At 46.6% G+C, this 21,277-nt stretch overlaps 1 protein-coding gene across 1 annotated transcript in view; it reads left to right on the top strand.

Moving 5' to 3' along the window:
- The window catches only part of LOC101627752 (aldehyde oxidase 2-like), a 78,011-nt gene that overhangs the window by 14,906 nt on the left and 41,828 nt on the right, over positions 1–21,277 (top strand). The window contains 11 exon segments of the mRNA XM_012724752.1: positions 1,752–1,844; positions 6,092–6,243; positions 7,958–8,051; positions 10,255–10,364; positions 12,018–12,202; positions 12,844–13,027; positions 14,362–14,454; positions 15,490–15,659; positions 16,201–16,315; positions 17,975–18,097; positions 20,822–20,918. Of these exon segments, the coding sequence (XP_012580206.1) occupies positions 1,752–1,844; positions 6,092–6,243; positions 7,958–8,051; positions 10,255–10,364; positions 12,018–12,202; positions 12,844–13,027; positions 14,362–14,454; positions 15,490–15,659; positions 16,201–16,315; positions 17,975–18,097; positions 20,822–20,918 (1,416 nt within the window).

The raw sequence follows: 21,277 nt of genomic DNA, 5'->3' as shown, positions 1-21,277 counted from the left end.
ACTTTTATTAATTAGAACTATAGTAATTATATGCAACTATAGAATAGAAACTATGTTAAAGAAATTCTACATATTAGAATAATATCAAAGTATATTATAAATTTAATATTACTATATGGCATTATAGTATATCATATTATAATAAAATGGCCTTCAAAATTGGATGTATATTTACCCCCTGAGGTGTGAGGGGAAAAAAAGTCTATCAGCTTTGTCATATTTATTTATTTTGTCCTTTTTTATCTGCATCTTGTTAAATAGTAGATCTAATCAAGTTTTATAAAAGCCATATGCGTATATTAACAATGCACACCCAGTTATCACCCACATCCAATTTATTTTTTTTAAGATTTATTTATTTGCATACAGAACTGGAGTATGGTTCAGAGGTGAGGGGAGTGAGAGTATTCACTAGAGACAGAATGGGTAGCAGAACAGGCAGATGTACTGAAATACACTGCTGAGGGGAGCAGCAGGTGGGTCAAAAGAGGTCTGCCAGGCCATGTGGGTCAGCTCCGTGGCCGGGGATCGAACTCATGCTGCAATGGCTCATAGTACTGTGCTTTACCCAACCCACACCCAAGTTAAGAAAGAAAACTTGTACCAAGAATTTTGAGGGCCCAGAGTTCATCACCTGCCAAAGTGTACCACCCTCCTACCCTTCCTCTCAGAGACACTCACATGGTAGACACTGGACTATGGTATGGGTTGTCATTTTTCTTTTTTTTTTTTTTTTACAACTAAGCCACATACATTTGAATCCCTAAGCAATATGTCCTTTTGCTTTGCATGTTTTTAAGTTTTTATATAAATATAAAAACTGGCGCAGCAGACCTCTCCTGACCCGCCTGCTGCTCCCCTCAGCAGTGTACTTCGTCGTTCTGCCTGTTCTGCTCCCCACTCTGTCTCTGGTGAATCCACACACTGCCCCTGCACCTCTGGCCTGTACCCCAGTTCTGTATGCATAAACAAATGAATCTTTCAAAAATTATTCTATTTTATATAAATAGAGTAGCACAGATTATTCTTCTGAAATGTGCCATGTTCACTGCCATTCTTGACCTAAGATTTGCCCATTTTGTTGCTGTACTTCTCCCGCTGCCTGGCACAGTTTGCTCATCCAGACTTTTGCTGGAAGACATGAAACTCTTTCCAAGTTTCAGCTATCAAAAATATTCTGTATGTCTCCTGGTGCCCACAAGCAAGAGTATTTTTAGAAGCTCTTGTCCATTTTATTGCCTATTTTTATATATATCGTGAGTGTATATAAATCAATCTGCTCGGGAGAGCATGTTTCACAAAGTACCTAACATTATTATGTGTGTAGGGGCCATGGCCACTGTGTTCACATGCCTACATATTTACTACCCATTTCTTTAATTGTCCCCTGAATAATTTTTGAAAGATTTATTTGTTTATGCATACAGAACTGGGGTACAGGCCAGAGGTGCAGGGGCAGTGGGTAGATTCACCAGAGACAGAGTGGGGAGCAGAACAGGCAGATCGACGAAGTACACTGCTGAGGGGAGCAGCGGGCGGGTCAGGAGAGGTCTGCCGTGTCATGTGGGTCACCTGCAGGGTGGTTCGAACTGTACTGAAGCAGCTGCAGCCAGCTTGCAGTTCTGTGCTCTAACCCATTACACCACCATGGAGGGCCCACCCCGCCCCCTGAATATTTTTATAGAAGCTTGCAATGACCCTCCAAAAAGCATTTTTTCTCTTTCCTAACACTCCAAATATTAACTTTTTAGGACCTGCAATGAGATCTCAAGGGCATTTCCATCCTATTGTCCTCTCTCCAGCTAGGATTTCTGAGCTGAGCATGGTGTCTAAAACAAGTGATGGTGAGTTGCTGGTGTTCCCAGTAAATATATCAAAGAAACAAAGGGTCCCTGCCCTACACTGATGCTTGTCAAATAGTTTGGAAGCTCTTCATACATGTGCTTTATGTGGGCTATTTCCAAATCTTCATCATTGCTTTGAGGTGATATTACATCAACACCTTGAAACTTTACTATCAAAAATGTTAATGATCTCACTCAAGACCTTGCAATATTCTGCAATCACCTGCCATAAAATGCCATGGTGGTTCTAATGCAATACATTTGCTGTGTGACTTTGATGGAAAGACCATTAGAGAGAATAAGTACCATCTCTCAGTTGAACAGTCAAGCCTCAGAAAGGAGGATGTTTGTCTGGGGGAGGGGGGGTGCCGGGGGGGGGGGGAGTAGAAAATATTGTCTCCTGGGGACAATGACAATTTGGAGCAAGTGGGACAAAGACCTATCCAGGCCAGTACCCCCAGTCACTTACAGCATCCTTGAGAACCGCTGCTCTGGGCGCATACGACTCCAGGCAAGGGGAGGTGTGGGAAGGAAACTTGCAGATGTGGCCTTTGAGATGTACTGCGAACCCTCTAACAGCAGGATCCTTATTTTAGTCCGCCCCTCATCACTAAGCACTGACGTGCATGTAAGTGCTCAGTCAATGACAGACAAATGGTATAACAAAAAAGTAAAAATAGTCAGTCATTCAGAACTGGTCATAATGACTTGCATAACTTAGGCAACAAGGTTGGCTGAACTGAAAGCTTTACTCAAGAGTGATTTTTGCCTCTGTCGTGGGGGTCAGTAGGGTAAGGGAGGGGGCCTGCCTTGGCCATACTATGCCATCAAGAAGGCCTGCCTTCCTGCTCACTAGCCATCAGAAGCACATAGCAAGCCTACACTTCCCATCCTGTCCACTGTGGTCACGTCACAGCTTCAGCCTCGAGGTCACTCAGGGACCTCCCTGAGAGACTTGCAGAAAAAGAGGGGGAGTGCAGAGATTGACCTGAAGCCTTGCAGATGAGAGAGGAGAGGAAGGGGGAACAGCAGAACAGGTGGGTTGGAAACCTAGACTAGGTTAAGCAGAAGGTTGAGGTAGGAAACCCTCCCCCAGTCTTCAGCCCAGGAGTCATTTATAAAGCCCATGGACCCCAGACTTGTCATTAGCACCACTGACCACTTATTTACTTATTTTCAATCTTAAATAAAATAAGTAAATGAAAATAGTGAAGGTTCTTCCCTATCCCGCCTGTCTCTGAGCCTCCTAGATCTGTTCTAGCCCTTCAGGCACAATCAGAATCTTTGCAGTAACCCCATTCTTCATCTCACTCCATGGAAAAGGAAAGTGGACTTGCCTGTGGCCCTCACCCTGGCCAGCAGCCCATTCCCAACCCACACATCTCCCACTTCCAATTCAGAACACGTTTCATTGTTGCACTCCTGGCCCCCAGACCACCCCACCAGCCGTCTGGTTGGCTATTTGAATGGATGCTTTAGTTTGGGTGCTGCTGGCAGGGAAGAGTCAGATCCTGCAATCTGAGCAAACATACCTTCTCGGGCCTCTTAAAATTAAAGTGTGAGTACCCTCTAGTGGCCTATGGAGGTGTTTTCCAGGAGTGTCAACTTAAGGCCTTGCAAAGTCAAGGACACTGTTAGGGGTGAGGCACAACAGAGCCAAACAGCGCCCCCTCCCCAGCCGGCTCTTCCCAGGGAATAAATAAACTTACGTTTATTTAAATTTTGCATGCCGATCCATGTCACGCACCTGCTGCTTGGGCACAGTAAGGTATTTTTTCTCATAATCTTTAGGATAGTAAGTGCTCTGGAAAGTTACTGCATCTGTAGCTCAGGAGCCATGAACTCTGAGAAGCATAGACTTCAAACAAAACCCAGTTCTGAAAAATCAAATAAAGTTAAGTCTCTTTTCAACTCCATTGCAATGCAAGCTAGATTTTGTGGCCAAAAATGGAAGAAAATATGAATAGAAGTACAATAAATAGAATTTTCTCAGTACAACTGGGTCAGACCTAGAATGGAATAGCTAATCTCAACTTGAGTTTGAAATCCATACTTAGCGAACTCAGGCAATAGAGCAAATGGGTAACCTTTATTCCCCTGCAGCTGACCTGGCCTTTTCTACCTACATGGAATAAGAGATGTGTGATATCTCTGACCTTGAAGAGACGATGATGATGATCGCGATGGAGAGGGGGAACAAGTCTTTGGTTTCTGGCTTCTTCCCTAGTGATAATAAGACTCTGGGTGTGTGGAGTAGGAGACAGGGTATGACAAGAGATAGGTTGATCTTCCCAAGCTCTCCTGCAAGCAAAGGGTGGGAAGGCCAACTTCTACAGAAGTTCAAGTTCCAGGGGACACTGTGCTGATAGGAAGCAATTGCCCTTGACTGGTAGGTGTGGAGTGAGAAACCACGTACTGAGTGCTTCAGTGGGGTGCTGAAACCGAAACAAGATGAGCACACTAGGGTGACACCTCCAGGGTAGAGGAACAGGCTAGTTACTGTTAGGTAAGATGTGTTTAAGATAAGGATAATAAGGAGCAGCTAATGAGTTCCCTGATCAATCAAGTTAGTTTAGATTATAGTAGTTATTATACGGGTATGTTAACAGGAGTGAGAAACTTATACCAAAAACATTTTTTTTAAAAGATTTATTTATTCATACAGAACTGGGGTACAGGCCAGAGATGCGGAGGGTGAGAGGATTCACCAGAGACAGAGTGGGGAGCAGAACAGGCAGATCAACGAAGTACACTGCTGATGGGGAGCAGCGGGCGGGTCAGGAGAGGTCTGCCGCGCCATGTGGATCTCCTCGGGGCAGGCGGGGATCGAACTCATGCGGAAGTAGCTTAAGCTTCTTAGTGCAGTGCTTTAACCCGCTGAGCCACCAGGGAGGGTCCCCAAGAACATTTTTAATAGCAGTAAAATAAAACTTTGTGGGAAGATGAAACTTTCCTGAAGATTAATCCAAAAGGGAAAAAAAAATAAAGCCTAGCCTCATACCAGATAAAAACAAACTAATTGCAGTTAGAACCCAGCCCTGGAAGTAATCAAATAAGACTCTACATGTTAATGTTTCATCTGGAAACTCCACGGAAGTGAAGGAGTAATTCTAAAAGACTAACTAAACCAGCTCACTAGAGCTGGTGGCTTGAGTGATATCTTCACTTTGAAGGATTAAGATGAACTTTACATTCCTACTTTGGAGAAACCCTAAAATCAGTACTAATATCCAGTACTCACTAGGATGGCTCAGGTGGTGGTTAAAATTTTGAAATAACTTCCTTGCCAGTGAGCAAAAAGCATTGTCCAATTCTCTGGATTGTCGCCCATAGTTCCTGATTCCCTGGCCCCTCCCTGGGGGCCTCCAACACCCTCAAACTCAACAACACCCAATATAATACCAGGGGTGGCTACAGGCATATGCTGTGTTCATTCTGATTGGCCAGTGAATGTCATGGAATTGGTGTTGAAGATTTTGAGTATCAAGACTACCAGGAGATCCTTAAAATAGTCTGTCAAAGCATTGTTGATTGTGTGTGTGTGTGTGTGTGCATTTTCTTCTTATTTACTAAATCAATTTAACAAATGGTAGACATTGCAATGGATTCTAGGAAAACTCCCGTGAACAAAACAACCATATTTTTCTTTTGTGCTTTATTTTTAAATAACTGTATTGAAACAACATTACTTTATGACATTAGATAGGTTTCAGGTGTACTTCATTACCATTCAACATCTGTGTATACTACACAACGATAGAAGCATATTGATTTTAGGCAGTGACTAAGCTATTGAAAGATGTTTACCATGATCCTAATGCCAGATTTTATCCTCCCATTTCCCCTTTATCATAACGCATCTTTGCATATTTCACTGGGCCACTCAAGTCATGCAGGGAGTCATGGAATGGGTTCAAGCAGAGTCTGCCATGTGCTAGTTGTTACTATCATCCTTCTTGCTAACCTTTTGTGCTTGCATTTGCCCCCAGTAAAGTGCAGATCGGTTTAGGGTTTCCACACCCTGGCTGCAGGAGAGAACCATCTGGGGAGGCTTTGAAAAATGCCCAAGCCCAGAGACTCTGACTTAGTGACCTGGGACCAGGCCTCTGGGCTGCCTTTGCGCTCCCCGCCATGATGCTGTAAGCACCAGCACAGAGAGCCACTGCCTTCGCGGAGCACGTGAGCCCGGCGCCACCATACATCTCCCCTGCTCCTCTCAGGCCAGTTTGCAACAATTTGCTTTCCAGGACTGACCATAGGTGCCGGCTGCAGCCTGGCCCAGGTGAAGGACATCTTGGCTGAGAGGATTTCCGAGCTCCCAGAGGAGAAAACTCAGACTTACCGAGCCCTCCTGAAACACCTCAAGAGTCTGGCAGGCCCGCAGATCCGGAACATGGCGGTAGGTCCTGGAGCGAATCATCAGGTCCCTCACCTGTTTCTCGGTCTCCCTGAAATGCTGAAAAGGCATTGGCAGCATTGGTATGCAAAATGATTTCAGGCAGTGATTTAACTGTTGAAAGATGTTCACCATTAACCTAATGCAGGCTGAAACAATGGGTATGATAAATATTTAACAAATATTTGATAACATTTAAAATAGCCTCTAATTCATTTTATGGGGGTGGAGCTGGGAATGCGATCAAAAATGGGGGTGGGGGAGTGCACAGGACTATGGTGATGACACATGGTGATTTGGAGATGAGAAGCCCATCTCAGTGGGGATTACAACTGAGATGGAAAAAGGCACAAAATGATGTAAAAAGAAACTATTACATTATTTAAAAAAATAAAATAGTCTCTAAGTTCAACAGAATTGCCATCTAACAGCATAGCTAGGAAAAGAACGTCATGGTTTAGTTAATTTCATGATAAGACTGTCGAAGTACCTAATTTAGTCTTGGGCTGCATAGTATCTAAAATAAGAAGGGCCATCTACTCTACTCCAGACTATTCAGACTACAGATGGAGTATAGTGTCCAGATCTGCGAGGCACCCTTTAAGGTCTGGTTATTTTTCACCTCAGAAGAAAGCAGAAGAGACAAAGGTTTTCAAAGTGAACCTGCTCCCAAAGGGTGTATTAAAAAGCTTGGGTTTGTGGGGAGTAAGGGAAGGACATGTTTCCTCTGAAAATGTTTTCAGGTGATTCCAGAATAGTCTGTGTCCCTGCTAAGAACTCGGACCCCCTAGAAACTGGCCAAGAAATCGTGGCAGGAACGTGAGGGGTTGTGATCAGAGCAGGAAGAACAATGGTGAGGGAAGGGACAATGCTGGGCCATAAGAGCTTCCTTCAAATATTTATAGACACCTGATGGCAGATGTGATCCAAAGGGCAGACGTGTGGCTGATAGCTTAGAGCCCAGGGAGACAGCTTTCAGCTCACGGGAAATAAGAATTTTACATTTAAGCTGTTTGTAGAGGAAAGAAGGTTCCCTGTGCTCCCCACATTCCAGCCCAGACCACAGCAACCCAGGTGGTCACCGCAGATTCCACCACTATGTAGGGAGCAGGGTATTACTTAAAAAGCCAATCGTTTGCCTCCTGAATTCTGACATGGTACAGGCTCACCCAGGTCCGAGTGGGGTCTCCCAAGGAGAGGAAAAGAACAGCTCTCTGTCAGTGGTGCAGTTGCCCAGCACCCCTACATGGGCAAGTGGAGGCTGGCATTCCAGAGGCTGTGTGAGACGAGGCTCCTGTGTGCCCTGGGCAGGCCAGAGTCTCTAAGCTGGTCCCTGGGGCCAAGGCCAAGGGGACAGTTCAGAATTAGCCACTAACCCGCACAGCTGGCAATGCCTGCCCCTCCTCAGCTGGGAGCCCTGTTCAAGTCTCATGAGTTCTCTGTGCCCCAGCGTCTGTATCTATAAATGAGGGGTGTCTTCAGTCTCGCTGGAGGGACCAGTGAGTGGGCATGCAGAACTAGCTGTTATAGTCAGTTCCTCTCCCAGCAAAGGAGTATGTCAAGGGGAGCCCCCCACCCCACCCCCAGCAGCTTGAATGAGTGCCCCATGCAAAGGTGTTGAGATCCTGTTGACCTTTCACTACCGCAGAAGCCATGGGCAGGTGTCTGGGGCACAGGACGTGAGCCATAGAATGACCAAGGCTGTAACTCCTCTCAGTCCTTAGGGGGACATATTATAAGCCGCCATTACTACTCGGATCTGAATCCAATTCTGGCTGTGGGCAAAACTACCCTCAATCTGGTGTCAGAAGGTAAGCGCTTTGGAAAACTCTGAAGAACACCTAAAGACCTTTTGTCTCATTTGTTCCTTTGTTGTTGTTGTTTTTTGAAGATTTATTTGTTTATGCGTACAGAACTGGGGTATAGGCCATAGGTAAAGGGAGGATTCACCAGAGACAGAGTGGGGAGCAGATCAGGCTGTTTGACGAAGTACACTGCTGAGGGGAGCAATGGGCAGGTCAGGAGAGGTCTGCAGCACCATGTAGGTCATCTCTGGGACAGGTGGGAATTGAACTCAGGATGAAGTGGCTTTTGCTTCTTAGTGCTGTGCTTTAACCCGCTGTGCCACCAGGGAGGGTCCTTTTGTTCCTTTGTTTAAGGAATTCTTGAAGTCAGAATCAGGTCTCTGGCTTTCAGTTCACCATAGGTGCTCAGGCTCCTGGAGGAAAATGGTGAATTAATGCAAGTGGAGAGGGGTGAGCAGGGATTGGGGCTTCCACTCAGTGCCACCCCAACACACTTCCATCCACACCGAGGGAAGACAGGGCTGCACAGAAGGCCGGGCTGGTGGTGAAGGAGTTTGAGTGAGCCCCCGGCTGAGGATGGCTCCCTCTTCCTCTTGCGCTCCTCCCTCTTCTGTATGAGAGACAAGGGGACTGGACCCAAGCCAGAAAGAGGGCAGGAGGAAAGCAATGTTGCTTGCTAGCAAGCACTCAGCCCTCACACTGCCTCCGATTTTCCCTAAGATGCAAACACTCCCCTTCCCTGGGCACTGGCCGTGTGTGCCAGGCTGTGGGCACTCTATACATACAACACCTCCAATCTGTCCAACCACCTCACTGAGGTCACTTTCCATGGCAAGTGTGGGACGAAACCTGAGGCTGATTCCCAAATAGGTGTGCTTGTCTCTCCTGCGCCAGGTGACCTCCCCAGAGCCTCTGACACCCCCTTTCTTCACCTAGATGATCACTCAGCCACTCGGCCACTCAGTCATTCATGCCTCCTGTGGGTCACACAGCCCCACTGGGGTGCAGGGAGAGCAGTCATACTGTCCTGCATGAACTCTGTGGGGTGTCCAAGCAAGAGTGACATCACAGGCCTGGGACCTCCTGGTGTGTTGTCTGGGCCACAGTCCCAGCCCTGGAAGTCAGAAGGATTGGGAAGACTTGCTGGTGGAGGGAAAGTTCTCATGACCCTGTTCAGCTTTGCAAGAGGTTTTCCAGGAAGGAGGAGACAAAAGACCTCACCCCTGCCTGGCCCTGTAAGCCACTTTGCAAAGTCCTCCAGGCTCGAGGCCCAGACAGGGTCCCCAAAAACCAGGAGAGAAAGCCTAGACTCAGAACATTGGGTTGGCAAGGAAAGCAGGCCCGTAGTGACACTGACGCTTTCCGTGGGCTGGGAGCAGGAGCTGAGTTCTTCTGGGTGCTGGCCATTACCAGTGGCTTAAGATGTCTGCCCAACTCTGCCAAGTCACCACCAAACTGGGGCTCCAGTGCACAGGACATCAGCTTGCTGGCCCCACGACAGGATGGACCAGGGATGGTCAGCGACAGTGGAGAGGGAAGGGCCCAGCCTCACCCTCTATTACACCTACGTGCCAACCAGCACTTTGCCCGGAATGGAGCCCAGGGCACTCTCTGGGCTGAAGTTTGATCTCCTGACGTACCTCCTGTGGAGCTACAAACCACATTTTAAAACCACATGGCACTGCTCTGAGCACTGAGTGGCAATTTGGGCTGAAAGGCAGCTTTGTGAGCTGTTCACTTAAAGGTGTGAGTGCCCAGTTGAGGAGCCAACAGCGAGAGCAAGAACAAAAAGCCGGTGCCATGATTTGAGTTCTGTTAGCAGTGGAAAGAAACCCTGTCTTGCTTAAGTTACACCCTGCTTTGGTCGGCCGGAATGGGCTAGAGTTAACCTGCCTGGGGGGAGGTGAGACCGCACAGGCCTGGCAGGACTTGGAGGTGGGCGGCACCTGGCTCACACAGTGTGGTGAGGAGAGAGGAAGAAGTGTCTCGGAGTTTTGGCCACACACCCTACCCCACTGCGCCCCCATCCCATGCAGGGGACCCACCTGTGCAGGGGACCAAACTGGGAGCCTGGGCTGTCACACTCAGACCTCTCTTTGTGTGGTGCACAGCAAGGCGACCTTTTCTTCTCTGCTGCTGACATTTAAAAATACAGAATAATCTCCCACTCCTTATTACAACTGTGTGGAAATGTCATTCTCTTCAACAGGAGGCACACGGCAGATTCCTCTCAACGGACATTTTCTTGCTGGGTTAGCAAGTGCGGGCCTTAAGCCAGAGGAAATTCTGGAATCTGTGTACATCCCTCACTCTCAAAAGGTAAGCGTTTCATTGGCCGCTTTTGAAAATGGTTTTTCCCTTTTTATAACTGAGTCTATTCCTCTGTAGAGGTCTCAAAACAGATGGAAGGAAAAGAATTCTGCCCTGAAAACCTGTTTCCTGTTCACTGTGGACTGGCCCAGCACCAAGGCTCTCAGATACCCCAAGCCAGCAGCTCCGGGGTGTGGATTTGGGGTTGTTGTTTCAGCTGTGGGGTGGGGTCTGCTGAGGGCGTGGGCTCCACGCCCCCTCCTGTCGGCCCAATTAAAATTCTTGAGCTGTGAAATGTGCCGCCCTGCAGGGAGATGGAGGCTGGGCCAGACCAGACTCTAACTAACCCCACAGTTCATACACACTGAGGCCCTCATTATGTCCCAACAGGACCGCTGGGGTGGATGGGACCACCCAGTCAGTTACAAAAAGAGCCCTCTGTCCTCACTCCTGACTGCTCTCTCCAAAGCTGTACCTAACTCTAACAGGACAGTCTTTCTAGAGAGAGGTAATACTCCCGCCACCACCCCCAGCCCCCACCACCACCCCAAACACACACACCACCACCTCCAGCCCCCACCACCGCCCCAAACACACACACACACACAGAGTGATTAAAAGCCAGATGTCAGCTTGGCTATATAGGAAGTCTTGTTTTAAATCACACTCACAACCATGTATAAGCTTCATTTATTTCTCCTGTGGAATGGAAACTTTGAAACATTTTCTCAAGCAAGTAGAATGTGTGTCTGTGTAAAGCCACCAGACAGAAAAACAAGCAGGCCTTCCCTGGTGGTGCAGCAGGGTAAAGCACAGCACTAAGAAGCTAAAGCCACTTCCGCATGAGTTCAATCCCCAGCCTGGGAGCTGACCCACATGGTACAGCAGACCTTTCCTGTCTCACCCTCTGCTCCCCTCAGCAATGTACTTTATCAACTGCCTGTTCTGCTCCCCACTCTGTCTCTGGAGGATCTTCTCACTACCTCTGCACCTCTGGCCTGTACCCCAGATCTGTGTGCATAAAGAAATAACCTTTAAAAAAAGGGAAAAACAGGCAGACTCAGCACACATGCCCCTGGGCCATGCAGACAGGCACTCACATGGACACAGCCCATCATCGCTGGCCTGTATCTTGAGCAGCGTCCAGTCATCACCCTTCTGACTTGCTTCTGAGACAGGACTTGATCATCCACTGGTGGAAGTTTCTATTCAGTTCCTTATGAGTGAAATATGAAAGTGAAGGCTTCTACAAGCTAAGAAATGGGGTGGGCGCCCTTTAAGCAAATCACCCTTGAAAGCAGCTATTTTAGGAGGGGTCCTCCATCCTCACAAGGAACAGAGGCACCCTAAGACTAGTGCAGATGGCACTTGGAAGAGCCCTCGGAAACCATCCCGTGTGAGTGTCCATGGCTACCTGTGGGGGGCGTCTGGCTGCAGAGGAAAAGTGCTCAGTGACCCCTGTTCCCTGAGGGTGTCTGGCATGGGGACAGGCCTTTGAGAGGACCCCATTCGCGCTTTGGGCAGGAAGTCACCAAATTGTCATCGACTTGTGCCCGATGTCCTTCTTGTCCCTTTTGATTGAGTCTAAGTGGTTAGTAGGCGCAGAAACCACGCTCCTGATTTTGACATAGAGACTAACCCCACATGTTTGGGTCTCTGCAGGGGGAGTTCGTGGCAGCCTTCCGACAGGCTTACTGCCAGCAGAATGCCTTGGCCGACGTGAACGCCGGCATGAGAGTCCTTTTCAAAGAAGGCACAGACGCCATCGAGGACCTGAGCGTCGCCTACGGAGGGGTAGGGGCTGCCACCCTCAGTGCACAGAAGTCCTGCCAGCTCCTCATTGGGAGGTGAGCAGTGAGCCCTGAGGTGGGGGGCGCGGGGGGAAGAGTGGGTACCTGATGCAAAAAAGAGAGTGGAAATCTGGCTCCAAAAGTGCTTGTAAAACCCAGGGAAGAAGGGAACTTCTATATGTAGGATCACTGCTTGTTCTTTCTGGAGTCTGGCTAAGTAAATCAAACCTTGCTTTAATTCATTGGATGCTATACTCTCCAGGTAAGGGATACAACAAAAAACGGCCAGGACTGAGGTCTGGTCTTCACACATGTCAACACTCCAGCAAGCCCATGAAGGGCAGCGCCCCAAGGCATCTTCCCTCCACCTGCTCAGACACCTCATTTCTTCCTTAGGACAGGGAGGGCACGAGTCAGAGTCTGCCACTTAGTAATGGAATTGGTCCTAGTGGACTATTTAATACCAGGTTCCAGCACGTTCTGGCTCTTCAGCCTGCTTGGTTCTTTCTGGAATAGGACAGGTCTCATGTTCACCCTGCCACGGGTGTCCCTGAAGGACTCGGTTAGTGACATCTAACTTCCCATCCAGCTCATAAAAGGAGACCCTGGGGTCTTTAACTGACCACTGTCTAATATCTAGCACGCCACAGCCGGGCACTGCTCTTTAACTGGTTCCCTCCTGCCTCCAACCCCACTAGGCGCTGGAATGAGTCCATGCTGGATGAGGCTTGCAGGCTGCTTCTGGATGAAATCTCCCTCCCAGGCTGTGCTCCCGGGGGAAAAGTGGAATTCAAGCGGACTTTGATGGTCAGTTTCCTCTTTAAATTCTACCTAGAAGTTCTGCAAGAGCTGAAGAAGCTAGCCAAGCTGTTCCGTGTTCCCGTAAGTGCCCCGGCTCTCCTGTGCCCCTTGCAGCCAGAAGCTCACAGCTTTCCCACAACTGTAGCAAACACTCTCGTGAGCAGCCTGTGCAATACCTGTCCTCTGGTCTGGGACAGGCCTTGTCAGTTCCCAGCACACACATCCTCCCCACCCCACTCCCACCCACCCCCACCCACGGCCCCAAGGGCTCCATGAGGCTCAAACTGTCTTTATGCCACAGTTGTTAACTGCCTGCTCTGGGCAGGGCCCCGACCTCTGATGTGCAATTCTTTTCATTTGAAATATACAGGATTGAAGTAAAAGTGTATATAACATAACCCACCTATTTAAATTCAGTGAGTTTCAACAAATGCATAAACCCATGTAACCACCACCTCAAACATGCTCTAAAGCTTTTCCATCACCCTAAAAAGTACCCTTGTGTTTCTTTGCAGTCAGCTTTTCCACCTCTCCTCCCAGGCAGCCACTGACCTGCTTCACAGAGCAACAGATCAATGCCCATTCCACAATTTTATATTCAACTAAAATAAAATTGAACTTTTCAGAAATACCAAAACTAAAGTGCATGCTAATACTTAATTAACTTCTTTGAGAATTTCTGATTGTAGACTTCTGGCATAAGTTAAGCAAATCAAAACATTCTCTCTGTTTCCACCCCTAGTGTAATTACAGCTCTCGGCCTACGTTGTACCCCCTGTTCTCTGGTGACACCCCACACTAGGACCCCTGTGTTCTGAAAGTGTCTGGTTTTCATTTTATGCATTTGTCGAAACTCACTGAATTTAAATAGGTGGGTTATTTTATATACACTTTTACTTCAATCCTGTATATTTCAAATGAAAACTCTCCCTGGCACACTCACCAGGGTCATCCTCTGCCATTTAATTTCTGAATCAAGACACATGATGTGTTTCAGTAACCCCCAATAAGTCTCCCCAATTTTACAATCTCCTGCAAAAAATGAAGTTGCTGAAAAAAAAACATCAACCTCAGGACTCTTCTGCGTACAATGAACTTCAGTTCATGCTGCTTTATTCAGTCCCAAATTTCTCCTTTCGCCTCATGCTTCTGCCAGCAGTCAGCTCCCTGGCAGCCTTTCCTCCCGGGGTGATGTGAGGGTCAGGCACAAACTAGTCTGCCCAGTTCCTCATAATGTAGAAAGGGCAGGAGGACAAGGAGCCTTCATAAAAAGTGAAATCCTGGCAGAGATGTAGATTTTGGTCATCCAGGCTCCCCTGGCCTAGGTAGCATTAACCAAGTTATTTCCACACAAATAAAACTTAATTCCATTGTGCACAGATTAACCTATCTTTATTTTGAATTGTCTCTTTCAGGAAAGTGGCCATTGCCCTGAAGTTTCAGAACGGTTCCTAAGTGCGGTAGAAGATTTCCCAGTCACATTGCCCCAGGGAGTCTGCAGGTACCAGGTCAGTGAGCTATTTTAACTGAAAACTAGAAACGAGAAAAGTCATAACTGAACAAGCCATCTCTTCAGAGCTGTAGTTTTTAGTTCTGGCTTTCTAGCTCTTGCTTGCATATTTACCCTTGGTTAGACCAAATCAGGGAGAGCCTAAGCTCTGAGCTCAGCCAGAGTGGCGGCTGGATGCACTCTGAGCTGACTCATGTGCAAGCTAATGATTGATAGGTTCCTGAGACGGAGGCTCTCTGGGCATTTGTTGAATAGCAGCTGAGCCAGGTGTGGGGAGGACAGAGCAGAGGAGAGCAAGGTTCAGCCTGCAGTCCTCACTGCAAATGTTTAATCTGCAGCCAGTGGAATAAAGGGCCTGAAAGTAACCGAACTCACCCATCCTGAGGGACAACTTACAAAGAATTATAATCTACTAGAGGTTAGCACCTGCCCCACACCACACGCAGACCCTCCCTGAGAGGCTTCCAGAGTCAACCTTCTCCACTTCCCTATACTCCCAGTACTGGTTCTGTGGCCTTTACGGGGCACTTCAGGCACCTGGGTCCAGATCTGGGTGGACTCCATTGCCAGAGCTTCCCTCCCCACCGGAGGCCCTGCCAAGTCAGTACTCAAGCTTTTGGCTTAGATTCTGGTTCCTCAACGTCAACATTATATTACTTTGGCTTCATCGTCACCATCACTTTATGTGTAGACAGGTTGATTGCTGAGGAGGTAAGCAGGGCAGAGAGACCCTTGAGTGACAGAGAAAGGGTACAGGCACATTTGGGAAAAAAAGATGCCAAAGGAGAAGCCTGAGGAAGCTCCGTCTCCTTCACAATTTGCCAACAGGTTGGCCCTGTCCTCGGCATTGCCCCATGACTGAAATGACAATCCCCGCTCTAGTTAGATCATTCGGTTGTCACACTCATCATCTGACCCTCTCCAGTGCTTGTTGCCCAAGGGGGACCATCTGATTTCTCCATCCTGAGTCAGGCGTGTGGGTAACTGGCCAGGTCACTGCTGAAGATCAAGACAACTCTTGTTTCCTATGCAGAGAGTGGATTCTCAACAACCCCTCCAAGATCCAGTTGGACGCCCCCTCATGCACCTATCAGGTCTCAAACACGCCACAGGGGAAGCCACATTTTGTGATGACATCCCCATGGTGGATAGAGAACTTTCCATGGCTTTGGTGACCAGTACACGAGCCCATGCAAAAATCATGTAAGTAAATGCAAAGCTGTCAAAAAGCCTGTAAAAGTACACGTGGGTGTTGCGCCAGAGGAATGTGCCCGTTAGCCTGCTGTGCCCTACACCCGAAGAATGTAAAGTGGCAACTGTAAAGGAAAAGGTCACCAATCCCAGGAGAGGAAGGGCAGGATCTGGAAATGACCATCATGAGAGATAATGACAACCTTGGTTATGGGCCCCTTCCTTCCATTCTAACCTCACAACACCCATCCCATCCCCGCCCCCTACTGCAGCATCAGTGGGGCTCAAAGAGTAACTCTGAGTGGGGCTGATCGTCAGCTGGTGATGAAACGCTAATTAGTAAATGGCCAGATCCCCCTCTTCCTCCAGCCACCCCCTGCCACAGCCACACTGGTCCCTCCCAGTCACCTTCCCAACAGCTAATGTGTTGCCCTTGGTCCAGCAAGGCTTCCAGATCCTGCTACATGCCAGGTGAACTGTGACTGCGCAGTGCCCAGGTGTGGGCCCTTCAAGCTTGCTGCTTTCTACATCTGAGATATATCCCCTGTTTCAGATCAATTGATTTTTCTGAAGCCCTCGAACTACCTGGAGTGGTTGATATGATAACAGTGGATGATATTCCAGGCACCAATGGTATGGAAGACGACAAATTGTTGGCTGTAGATCAGGTACAGAGCATGCCTTCCAAATCATTATCTTTGCACAGAGAACCACCGAAGTATCACCTCCACTTGGCCTTCCGCTGCTTCCCACCTCTCTGTCAATTTTTCCAGCTTCTCCTTACCCCTAACATCTTTATTCAGACAGACCTTCTCTTCTGAAGTCAGGAGATAATATAATCAAAAGATAATATAATACAATATCATCGAAAGAAAAACAAAGTTGTAGTTTTCCCACAATATGCTCTGGAGTCCATTTGTCCTCATCTGAAGAATGAACAGAAACGGAACAGTATCCGGTTAGAATACTCTAGAAAGAAAATTACAAAAAATAAAACTCCTTCCTACTCTTTGCACTAAACTCCCTCCCTTCCTGGCCTGGCACCCCACACTCATCCCTGCCACCTACCTACACATGCTCCACTTTGAATAAAACTGCTCTCGCATCATCACCTTTCAATTCAGTTCTACGTCGCAGTCACTCACTGAGCACGTGTTTTCTAAGCCACGCCACCTTGGTTCACACTCCAGTCTGCACCCACGAGCTATGTGCCCTTGGGTACCGTCTGGGTAAACTCATTGTGTCCTTGTGAGCTTTAAATGCCCTAAAAGAGCACCAACAACAGCGTGTGCCTCTGAGGACTCTCGGTAAGTTCACTATTTGCTGTCACATCTCAGTGAGCCTCACACCTTCCTCCAGCCGCAGGTTGAATCAACAATGTTTCAGTTAACTCCAGATGAAAAGATGGACCATCATTTATCTGTTCATGTTGTCATAACAAACTGTCACAGTATAAAAAAATCTGGTATAAAAAAAAACAGAATTTATTTTCTCATAGTTCTGGAGGCTGAAAAGTACAAGATCAAGGTATTGGCAGGTTCAGTTTCTTCCTGAGGCCTTTCTTGCTGGCTCACAGATGGCCTCCCTCGCCTGTGTCCTCATGTGCCTTTTCTCTATGAACAAACCTCCCTAGTGTCTCTTCGTCTTCTTAAAATGCCACCAGTCATACTGGATTAGAGTCCTCTGTCATGGCCTCATTTGACCTTGATGTCTTCCTTTAAAGTCTCTATCTCCAGATGTAGTCATATTGGGGCTTGGAGCTTTGACATATGAATGGGGGTGGGGGGACATGAATAGGGCCCATAGGTCAGTCCATACACACTATTTAAGAAATACTATCTTTTTCTTTAAAATCTAGAATGACATCATGACTTCAGATCAATGTCAATCTCACATCCTCTCTAGGGCTTTCTCATTTTACAATGAGGAAGACGGTCAATGGAACTGTCTGTATTATTCAGGTTTGTTTGTTTTTTTATCAATCTGTTTTAAATTTTTAACGAAGCAATGTAATTGAACTACAATTTGGTTATCCGTTGCTCAACAATGACAGACATCCCACACACACTATCCAAAAGTAGAACACTCCTGCATGGTATGATTTGGCAGGTCATTTCTGGTGTCTGGGAATGTTCATAAATGTTTCTGCATAAATTATAGCAGTCCCATACCACAAAATAACCTATAAAAATATACCCAATAGTCACAGTCTACTTTCAGAGAGCCAGGGAAACAGATAAGTAAGACTCCATAGTCACTGGTAAAGTCGACCTACATGTGTTTCTACACAACATTGTCCATCAGCTTTGTGCATGTACTTCCTGCAGGTATTTTGTGTGGGTCAGATCATCTGTGCTGTGGTTGCAGAGACAGCTGTACAAGCAAAGCGAGCAATTGGAAAGATAAAGATCACCTACGAAGATCTTGAGCCTGTCATCTTCACCATCGAGGTGAGCTGGGATGCAGTGTCTCCTGTCAGGATATACAGTTAAAAGTTCCTTTGTAAATTTCCTTTTTTAAAAAGATTTATTTATGTATCCCTACAGAACTTGGGTACAGGCCAGAAGTACATGGGCAGTGAGAGTCTTCACCAGAGACAGAGTGGGGAGCAGAACAGGCAGATCGATGAAGTACACTGCTGAGGGGAGCAGCGGGTGGGTCAGGAGAGGTCTGCCACACCACGTGGGTCAGTTCCCTCACTGAAGTTCAAACTCACGCTACAGAGGCTGTAGACAGCTTCACAGTGCTGAACTTCAACCCGTTGCACCACCAAGGAGTGCTCTTCTTTGTAAATTTCTTAAGGCAAAACTAATTTAGTCAACTGATTATTTCTTGTCACTGGCTTGCTCTGGGAAAATCAGCTTTCTCTGGAAAATATTACTGATATGAATTGAAATTAACTTTGGATCCCAAAAATGAGGGAAGCCCATTTGTAATCAAAGTTTCTTTCTCACATTCAAAACATCTAGAAAGAGTCAGTCCAGGGCTCATGGTCAAAGTCAGGCCCCTCCTATCTACTTGCTCCATTTTGCATGATTTCCATTCTCTGGGTCACACTTTGGTCCACTGTGGTTACTGAGGCTCCGGGCATCAAGTCCACAGTCTAGACAGCAGAGAATGAGGTGGTGAAAAGGCGCCTCCTCTTGAGGACACTTGCCACCAGCTGTATCTGCCTTCCCACATCTCATTGCTTAGCCCCTAGTCACAAGCCACACCTAACTGCAAGGGGAGCTGGAGTGTAGATTTTACTCCAGGTGGCCAGATATTGGCTAATTGGAGATTCTTTTACTTGAGAAAGATGATGAGAATGGCTGTTGAGAATAATAAAATTGTCAAGGTACAGCTCCAAAGCAGTGGGCCTTTCATGATCTAATTCCACAGAAATCTCACTCTCATTTCTGGGTCTAGACGCTGGAATGCAAAGCTATTTTCAGCACAAAGAATGATGTTAGAATAGAAATGCAGGTGTGGGTAGGGTTTTCAGGTTCCCGTTTTGAATAGCTGAGTTTTAAAAGAGCTTGCTTATTTATGTGCTTGTAATAGAAAGTAATTTTTTCAAAGGAACTAGTAAGCCATTTGAACATTTTTAAATATGCCTTAAAGGTACAACTTGCTTAATACTAAAAGTGTTGAAAAGGTCGTGTTTCTTGAGCTTTCTGAGCCAAATCAACTCTGTTCCAAATCTCCACTTTGCCAAGTTTGCAAAAAGTCCTGACCATTTTTGTTGGCTTACTTGCTTGCTTGAGCTCTCCTAGGATTCTAAACTGGGTTTTGAAATTTCAAATCTAATCCCCCTTCCTCAAGAAGCAAGGACACATCCATGCATGAAGTATCTTGGGACTCAAAATGGTTAGAGATCTAGAGTCCCCTCAGAATAGAATTGTTGAGCAAAAATAATTCTTTTGTAAAAAAAACAATAACAAAATAGTAATATATATCATACTCATTCATCCATATACCCATTTACATGACTAGATAAATAATAGGCAGGGTTGGGTAGGAGTGGTTAAAAGCACAAGTTCTGGGCCCTCCCTGGTGGCGCAGCAGATTAAAGCACAGCACTAAGAAGCTAAAGTCACTTCAGCATGAGTTTGATCCCCACCCCAAAGGTGATCCGCATGGTGCGGCAGACTTCTCCTGACCTGCCCGCTGCCCCCCTCAGCAGTGTACTTCATCAATCTGCCTGTTCTGCTCCCCATTCTGCCTCTGGAGAAACCTCTCACCATCCCTGCACCTCTGGCCTGTATCCCAGATCTGTATACATAAATAAATAAATCTTTAAAAAAAATAAAAGTCACAAGTTCTAAAACCAAACTGCCAGGTTTGAATTCAGTTGCTCCACTTGATAGCTGTACAAGTTAAGGTAATTTATTTAACCTTTCTGTAGTATAAACAGTACTTTACAGTAAACTAGAAAAAAGTGTTATTAAGAAAGTCACAAAGGAATTGCATTTATAGCACAGTACTGTGTTTATCACCACGATAAATTGATATAATCTGTTTGCAAGAAAATCCACATATAAGTGGATGCACAGTTGAAACCTGTGTTGTTCTAGGACCAACTGTATTTTTCTTGAGCGTCAGAAGGTAGGACCCTTCTGGAATTAGATCATGAGAGGTCCACTGCTTCTGAAATGAGGGTTCATAATCCTGGACCAGATCTAAATTCTTAATGCTTCTCTATCCCATCGGTTTTCTGTGCCATCTAGAAGACACTCCCTCTGAGACCTAGTCCTCATGGTGAGCCCGCCACTCACTCTCCCACATTGAGTGTATCCAGGTGGACTTGCAGGAGTTTGACTTTTTTTTTTTTAAAGATTAATTTATTTATGCATACAGAACTGGGGTACAGGCCCGAGATGCAGGGGCAGTGAGAGGCTTCACAGGAGACAGAGTGGGGAGCAGAACAGGCCGACTGATGAAGTACACTGCTGAGGGGAGCAGTGGGCAGGTCAGGAGAAGTCTGCCGCACCACGTGGATCTCCTCCAGGGCAGGAGGGGAATCGAACTCATGCTGAAGTGGCTTTAGCTTCTTAGTGCTGTGCTTTAACCCTCTGTGCCACCAGGGAGGGCCAGGAGTTTGACTTTTAATGAAGGAAAACTTATCAGTGGAAGAGAAAATAAAAGCATTGGCTTTTGTTTTTGTTTTATTTTGCTTTGTTTCTGTCACTCAGGATGCTATTAAACATGACTCGTTCTTCTGCCCTGAAAAGAAACTTGAGCAAGGAAACACTGAGGAAGCATTTGAAAAGGTGGATCAAATTGTCGAAGGTAAGCAACTCAGGCCACTTAACAGAACTCTTGTGCCATTCTGTTCTGAAGCAGACATTGAGAACATGTGATTTCCTCTCAGAAAAACCATCTCCTAAATCTTGGGACTTTACCAAATTCCTCTTCCATCTCATCCTGTCAAATTATGTGCATGTATGTATGAGGTTTTCTTTGTTGCACTTGTAGAGAGTGATAGAAGTTTAGACGAAAAATTCCTAAAGACAGAGTAAAGAACAAAGCCTTGTTGTTGTTTTTTTTTTTATGATTTATTTATACATAAAGAACTGGGGTACAGGTCAGAGACCCAGGGGCCGTGAACGGATTCACTATAGTGAGGGGAGCAGAATGGGTAGATCGGT

The sequence above is a fragment of the Condylura cristata genome, unplaced genomic scaffold (genome assembly GCF_000260355.1).
Source record: "Condylura cristata isolate star-nosed mole 26May11 unplaced genomic scaffold, ConCri1.0 scaffold00002, whole genome shotgun sequence".
NCBI classification, from domain to species: Eukaryota; Metazoa; Chordata; class Mammalia; order Eulipotyphla; family Talpidae; genus Condylura; species Condylura cristata.
Note: the sequence above shows the minus strand (reverse complement) of the source record. Positions and strands in the feature narration are given on the sequence as shown.